A 7933-nucleotide genomic window follows, 5' to 3' on the forward strand; every position below is an offset into this window, starting at 1 on the left:
CCACCCCCACACTTTTTCCTTCCCTGCTCCATGGCCCTTCTCTAGAAGGTCAGCTCCCTGAGGGCAGGCACTTGCCCCTTTTGTTCAATATCTCCAGTGCCTAAAACAGTGCCGGGCACTTAGCACGTGCTCAAGAAATATCTGTGAACGAACACACAGATGAATAAATGAACAAATGATCGAGCTAACAATGGCAAAGGCGATATCACGGGGTAAATGCCATGACAGGGCCAGGGAGGTGTCAGGAGAAGCTCTGAACACTGAAGACAAACAAGGTGGCCAGGCAAAGGCTGGTGGGCACAAAACTCCTGGCAAAGGGAACAGCCTGGGCACAGGCCCAACAGAGAGGAGGGCAGCACATATGGCACAGAGATCTATTTGGGAACAGAAATCTGTTCAGAGTACAGGTGGGGGGTGAGACTCACAGGAGATGGGGCAAGAGCCTGGCTCTCAAAGTGTGGCTTGTGGACCCTGAGGAGGCCCAAAACCCTTCCATGGGGCAGGAGAGGTTCATCAAAGTCAGGTTCCCGAATACTATGACACAATTAGCCTTTTGCACTGTTGTTTGTTTATTTGTTTGAGTCAGGGACTCACTCTATGCTGGAGTGCTGTGGCATGATCATGGCTCACCACAGCCCTGCTCTCCTGGGCTCAAGTGATACTCCCACCTCAGTCTCCCAAGTGGCTGGGACTACAGGTGTAAACCACCATGTTCAGCTAATTTTTTAGAATTTTTTTGTAGAGATGAGGTTATGTTGCCCAGGCTGGTCTTGAACTCCTGGGCTCAAGCAATTCTCTGGTCCCAGTCTCCCAAAGTGCTGGGATGACAGGCATGAGCCACCAGGCCCCACCCACATGGGCCTTTTTAAAGGGGGGCCTTTAGCCGGGCTTGGTGGCTCAGCCTGTAATCCCGCGCCTTTGGGAGGCTGAGGTGAGTAGACTGCCTGAGTCCGCGGGTTCAAGACCTGCCTAGGCAACTTGGTGAGACTTCATCTCTACAATAAATCAAAAAATTAGCCGGGTGTGGTAGCACGCACCTGTAGTTCCAGCTACTTGGAAGGCTGAGCGGAAGGATCGCCGGAGCCCAGCAGGTCGAGGCTGCGGTGGCTGGGAGCGGCCTCTGCACTCCAGTCTGGGTGACAGAGTGAGACTCCAACTCAAATAAAATAAAGTTAAGCCGGGCTCGGTGGCTCAGCCTGTAATCCCATGTCTTTGGGAGGCTGAGGTGAGTGGATTGCCTGAGCCCGCAGGTTCGAGACCCGCCGGGGCAACTTGGTGAGACCTCATCTCTACAATAAATCAAAAAATCAGCCGGGCGTGGTAGCGCATGCCTGTAGTTCCAGCTACTCGGAAGGCTTAGGCGAAAGGATCGCTGGAGCCCAGCAGGTTGAGGCTGTGGTGGCCGGGAGCGTGCCACTGCACTCCGGTCTGGGCAACAGAGTGAGACTCCAACTCAAAATAAATAAATAAATAAATAAAAATAAATAAAATAAAATATATAAAATAAATAAATAAAGGGGGGCCTTTTCTCCAAAAGGAGACGTCAGAGGGATTCAAAGCATGAGGCCTCAATGCGTGCTTGCTATTTGGCAGTGGAGGGAGTCATGGGCAAGGAATACCAGAAAGAACAGAAAGCAGCCCCTGGCTGACAGCCAGCAAGGATACAGGGACCTCAGGCTCACAGCCACAAGGAAGTGGATTCTGTCAAAAGCTGAATGGACTCAGCAGTGATTCTTCCCAGAACCTCCAGACAGGAGCCTAGCCCAGCCGACACCTCGACTTCAGCCTGGTGAGACCCTGAGCAGAAGACCCTGTCGACCTCACCCAGACTTCTGAAGATAATACATGGGTTAAGCTGTCAAATGTAAGGCAGTTTGTCACACAGCAATAGAAAACTAAGGTGGAAAGTAACCTATCTGATGTTGGGTTCTGACTTCCCAGAATAACTTCCTCTAAGAGAAAATTCCACAAGCTGGGCCTCTAGCCTGACAGCATGGCTGGCTCCTGCTCACTGCTGCATCCTCAATGTATCCAACATAGCAGCAAGCCTTCAGTCTATGACAGGGAGCTAAACAAGGCATCTGGACCAGTGCAACAAGCAGGCTGCCCTTGCAAAGGTGGAAGTCACAGGCACTGAGCCACAGAGGGTTAGAAAGTTCCTCAGCCTCTCGGGCTGGAGATCCATCTTACAGATGCCACAAAGCAATAGTCCACCAAAAACAGGAGACCTAAGATGTCCTAGGCAGACACCTTGGCACAGCACGGAGGAGAGCCTACCACTGAGCCCCCCAACCCAGACAGGGTCAGTTACCTTCTTGCGCGGCCGGAGCTTGTCCCGCCATTCTTTCAGGCTCTGGTTATGGCTCTCGTCCAGGGCCTTCAGCTTCTGGGTTTCGTGCTCTACCAGAAGGTGACACTTTTCATTCTGGAAAAAATGCCAAGAAGAACAAGTAAGACAATCAGAGGCACTGAAGGGTGAGACACACCTCTTGGTACAGCCATGAGGGCACCAACTCCAGCAATTTATTGCTTCATACACACACACACACACACACACACACACACATATTTTTTTTTTTGAGACAGGTTTTACTCTGTCACCCAAGCTGGGATACAGTGGCCTGATCACAGCTTACCATAGCCTCCAATTCCTTCACTCAAGCAATCCACCTGCCTCAGCCTCCTGAATAGCTGGGACTACAGGCATGAGCTATTATATGTGGCTAATTGTTCTATTTCTTTGGAGAGACAGAGTCTCACTTTGTTACCCAGGCTGGTCTCAAATTCCTAGGCTCAAATGATCCTCCAGCCTCAACCAACATGCTGGGATTATAGGTGTAAGCCACTGTGCCCAGCAATTTATTACTTCTTATCCTCGATTATAAACCCCATTTGTACAAAACTCTATATGTAAATACCAAGAGGTCCCTGGAGGAACATTCCAGAAATTTAGTGTTAATAGCTCTTATTAACTGTGTGGTGAAATCTGCAGTAATTCTGCAACTTCCTTCTTTGTGCTTTTTTGCATTGTTTAAAATTTTCAAAAAAGGACATATATCATTTTTTTTTTTTTTTGAGTTGGAGTCTCACTCTGTCACCCAGACTGGAGTGCAGTGGCCGCTCCTGGCCACCGCAGCTTCGCCTGCTGGGCTCCGCAATCCTTCCGCCTCAGCCTTCTAAGTAGCTGGAACTACAGGAGCGCGCTACCACACCCGGCTAATTTTTTGATTTATTGTACAGATGGGGTCTCGCCAAGTTGCCCAAGTGGGTCTCAAACCCGTGGGCTCAGGCAATTCACTCACCTCGACCTCCCAAAGCCCTGGGATTACAGGCTGAGCCACCGAGCCCGGCAGATATATATCATTTTTAACAAAACAATAAAGCCAGGTGTGGTGGCTCATGCCTGTAATCCCAGCACTTCGGGAGGCAGAGACAAGAGGATTGCCTGAGCCCAGGTGTTCAAGACCAGCCTGGGCAACTTGGTGAGACCTCGTCTCTATAATTTACCAAAAAATTAGCCGCGTGCCTACAGTTCCAGCTACCTAGAAGGCTCGGGGGAAGTATCTGAGCTCAGCAGGTTGAGGCTGTGGTAGCTGTGAGCGTGCCATTGCACTCTAGCTTGGGCAACAGACTAGACTCCAACTAAAAAAACCCAAAAAAACAAAGCAATAAGACTATTAACAATAAATAAACACAATACATGCCCGCACCCCATCACACAGAAGCAGCCACTACAAACATTTAGCTGTATTTCCTGCCAGGCTATGCCCCATACGCTGTTTAGTTCACCCTATATATATTCTGAAGCCTGTCCCCTCCACACACTTAACATTATAATGCAAACATTTCTACAAAGAAGCAATGTTTCACATAATCATCATTTTAAGGCCTACAGATTATCCCACAGTGCATTTTAATCAAATTTACTTAAACACGCCTCTGTTTTTGGCTGCTGAGGGCTCTTCTAATTTTCGCTATTCTAAATAATGCTGAATTAAGCATCTGTACTATAGACTGAGCTGTGGCCCCCTAAATTTCACATTGAGCTAGGTTGGAGTCTCACTCTGTCACCCAGGCTGGAGGGCAATAGCATGCTCACGGCTACCGCGGCCTCACCTGCTAGGCTCCGGCGATCCTTCCGCCTCAGCCTTCCAAGTAGCTGGAACTACGGGAATGTGCCACCACGCCCGGCTAATTTTTTTATTTATTGTAGAGATGAAGTCTCGCCAAGTTGTTCAGGCTCAGGATTGGTCTCAAGCAATCCTCTCATCTTAGCCTCCCAAAGTGCTCATGCCTATAATCCCAGGCCACCACAGCCTCAACCTGCTGGGTTCAGCCTTCTAAGTAGCTGGGACTACAAGTGCACACCACCATGCCTGGCTAATTTTTTTATTTACTGTCGAGACGAGTTCTCATTGAGTTGCCCAGGCTAGTCTCGAACTCCTGGGCTCGGATTATGCTCTCGCCTCTGCCTCTCAAAGGGCTGGGATTATATGCATGAGCCACTGGGCCCAGCAAATTTGTTCTTCAAGCCACCATGGTATTTTGTTCTGGCACCCTGAGCTAAGAAAACCTGTATGTATAAGTGGGGGACCCAGAAAAACCTGGAATTTATTTATTAAAAAACTGTGTATTTATTCTTACATGTTTAAACTTCAGCCACCTTCAAAGGACTCTCTGTTTGATGCTATACACCTATCAAGCACTTTTCCACTGTTCAAAACAGTTTTTTTAACTTGTCAATTCTGATGCCTTTTAGTGCTTCTGTCTGTTTTTGTTTCACCTCTTCCACACAGACAAAATGTTTCCCTTTGAGGATTTTTTTCTTTACTTTCTTTCTTTATTTTTTTGAGTCAGATTCTCACTCTCTTGCCCAGGCTAGAGTACAGTGGCACGCTCACGGCCACCACAGCCTCAGCCTGCTGGGCTCAGGTGATCCTTCTTCCTCAACCTTCCAAGTAGCTGGAACTACAGGCACATGCCACCACGCCCAGCTAATTTTTTTTATTTATCCTAGAGATGAGGTCTTGCCAAGTTGCCCAGGCTGGTCTGGAACCCGTGGGCTCAGGCAATCCTCTTTACTCCACCTCCCAAAGTTCTGGGATTACAGGCGTGAGCCTCCATGCCCAGTGAGAACTTTCTTCATCCAGGGAAACACAAAAAGTCGTTTGAGGTGAGATCGGGTGAACAGGGAAGGTGAGACACAGGAGTCAGGGCATATTTGGTCAAAAACTGCTGAACACTTAGCGGGTGTGGGCAGGCGCACTCATAAATCACCCATCATGAAATGGGCAAACATGTTGAAAGAGTCTCCAAGAAATAATTCAATGAAGCCAAACACAGCCTCTCACAACACTTGCTGATGTACTAATGCCAATGGGTTCCTAGAACCCAGCAGGGGAAACCTGTACTGTAAGGGGCTCGCCTTCCAAAAATAATTCCGCGTTTTTTGGGTCCCCTCTCATATAAATACTTATTAATATTATTTTTTTTTAGTGGGAGTCTCACTCTGTCACCCAGTCTGGAGTGCAGTGGCACGCACATGGCTACCTCAACCTGCTGGACTCAGGTAATCCTTCTGCCTCAGCCTTCCAAGTAGCTGGAACCACAGGCATGTGCTATCATGCCCGGCTAAATTTTTTGATTTATTGTAGAGACGAGGTCTCACCAAGTTGCTCAGGCTGGTCTTGAACCCCTAAACTCAAGCAATCCTCTCGCCTCTGCTTCCCAAAGTACTGGGATTACAGGTGTGAGCTACCACATCTGGCTACATTTTTATATGTACATCATTTCCTACATTACATATAATTTCCTCAAGAGAGCTTTGTGGCAAGGGAAGGGACCACGGACATAGATGAGATGCTCCCAACCTCACGGTCCTCTCTCTGAAGTCAGTTATCTGCTTTACAACATTTAAGTCTCTCTTGCAGGCAGAAGGGACAAGTCCCTATGGATTTCTTGCAGGGAATCTATCATGTTATAAGGAGCTTACAAAGCAGGAGAAAGTGCCTTTATCCAGATACCATGACCCTATTGGGCTGAACAAATCAAACCTCTTGGGGGGGATTTTCATTGTGGATTTCAAACTAAGGGTTGCTGGAGTTTAGAAACCGGTTTGGCAGGAAATACGCTCCCGGAAACACTGAACTACAGTCTGTAAAGACCTGTGCTTGGTGCTTTACACCAAGGGTCCCCAACCCCCAGGCCATGGACCAGTACTGGTCCCTGGTCTGTTAGGAACTGGGTCACACAGCAGGAGGCGAGCACTTGGGAGCGAATAAATCTTCACCTGTATATGCAGCCACACCCCACAGCTCACGTTGCCGCAAATACAGACTAGCGTTAGCAGTGAGGTTCGACTGCACGTTTTGCACATCACCTCCCACTACCGGCCTCGTCCACGGAAAAACCGTCTTCCATGAAACCAGTCCCTGATGCCAAAAAGGTTGGGGACCGCTGCTCTACATGGTTCTCTTGAGCTCCTACGACCTGCCAGGACCTGTGCTTGGTACTGTACACGGTTCTCTCAGTTGATCCTCACCATGGCTCCACAAAGCAGAGATGGAAGACAGATGTGGAAGCTGAGTGGCCTGCCTAAAATTCAGTGCCTGGAATGTTTCCCATGCCCCTCTGCCTCTCCAGAAATTACCAGATGGGCCCAACAGCCCGAGCAGGTTCCTGAGGTCAACAGAGGTTGGAGCTGGTCCCATGCCCACAAGAGGGCTCCGAGTACCAGTTCTTGGCACCAGGTCCCTCAGCAGGGAGACAAATGCAGGAGCCAGGAACCTCGGAGAGGTCAGGGACTTCCACAGGAAAAGTGGCCACCGCGGCCTCGGCCACACCGCAGCCACCTTTCCCCAAAACACACCGGCTGAGAAACCCAGCAGCACACCCACCGCCAGGCCCCGGCAAGGCCCATCTGCGCCAACATCTCATTCCCAAGTCCTTACCCCAACCCCGCAAAACAGGGGCAATCACCCCAACCCACCCCAGGCTCGTTTTTAGGGAAGTCAGGAGGGCAGTGTGATTTGCCCAGTGTCACACTGCCGAGGGCAGCACATCAGGATGGGGCCAGCCCGCCTGCGCTGATCTGACTAGGACCCCTCCCTGACATGGAGTCTCTGGCCCCCTGTGAGCTGGGGGCCTTGGGGAAACCGAGGCAGGCTGGGACGGGCGGGGGGTACCTGCAGCTGCTGCAGCTCGCTCATGTTGCTCTCGCACTGCGCCAGCATGTCCCGCGTCTGGTTCTCGTGTTTTTGCTGCTGCTGCAGCCGCTCCGACTTCTGCCTCTTCTCCTCCTGCTGGGAGAACTGCGGCAGAGAGGGCGGGCGTGCCTCAGAGGGCTGGGGCCTGACTGACTGCGACGGCGGGGGGCCCTCAGCCCCGCCCCAGAGAGGCACCCCCTGGGGGACCGGCGTGTGCACGGCCCCCGTGCCCAGCACCACCTCAGACTGTGCACCCTGAGCTGACAGCAGGCTCCTGCCCTCCAGGAGCGCCAGGCTGGTGGGGACAAGACACGGGAGCGTGACATGCGCTAGGACCAGGGGCGCACCAGGCAAGAATCACAAGGGCCGGGGACTGCTGACTCCATGTGTCCAAGCCGCATGGGCGACACGGGAGTGGGATCTTGGTGGATGAGGGGAGGCTGCCTGGACACGACATGGGAGTATAGACGGGGGTGTGGCAGGGAAGGGGCAGGAGGAGGTACCCCGCGCAGCAGCCAGCTCGCGCCGCCGTCCACCACGAGGCTGAGGGCGCTTCCAGACGCGCCCCGCCCAGCCCACACCCCTTTCGGCCCTTCCCGGCCCCGCCCAGGCCACGCCCCCGCAGGCCCCGCCCCATCCAAGCCAGTCCCTCCCCTCGCCGGCCGGCCTCGCACCGGGCTCAGACCCCGCCAAGCCCGAGCCCGCCCCCACCGGCCCCCCAGCCCCCC

General features: G+C 51.8%; 1 protein-coding gene across 1 annotated transcript in view; it reads right to left on the bottom strand.

Annotated features, from left to right (window-relative positions):
• Positions 1 to 2311: 2311 nt before the first annotated feature.
• The window catches only part of LOC103265835 (serine/threonine-protein kinase 10), a gene marked incomplete at its 3' end in the record, with an annotated part of 113034 nt that continues 107412 nt past the window's right edge, over positions 2312 to 7933 (bottom strand). The window contains exons 20-21 of the mRNA XM_021715229.1: positions 7185 to 7314; positions 2312 to 2425 (exon numbers count right to left, since the gene is read on the bottom strand). Of these exons, the coding sequence (XP_021570904.1) occupies positions 2312 to 2425; positions 7185 to 7314 (244 nt within the window). The remainder of the gene's footprint in view (positions 2426 to 7184; positions 7315 to 7933) is intronic.

Source organism: Carlito syrichta, unplaced genomic scaffold (assembly GCF_000164805.1).
Source record: "Carlito syrichta isolate Samal-C Ts95f unplaced genomic scaffold, Tarsius_syrichta-2.0.1 Scaffold306872, whole genome shotgun sequence".
In the NCBI taxonomy this organism is placed as follows: domain Eukaryota; kingdom Metazoa; phylum Chordata; class Mammalia; order Primates; family Tarsiidae; genus Carlito; species Carlito syrichta.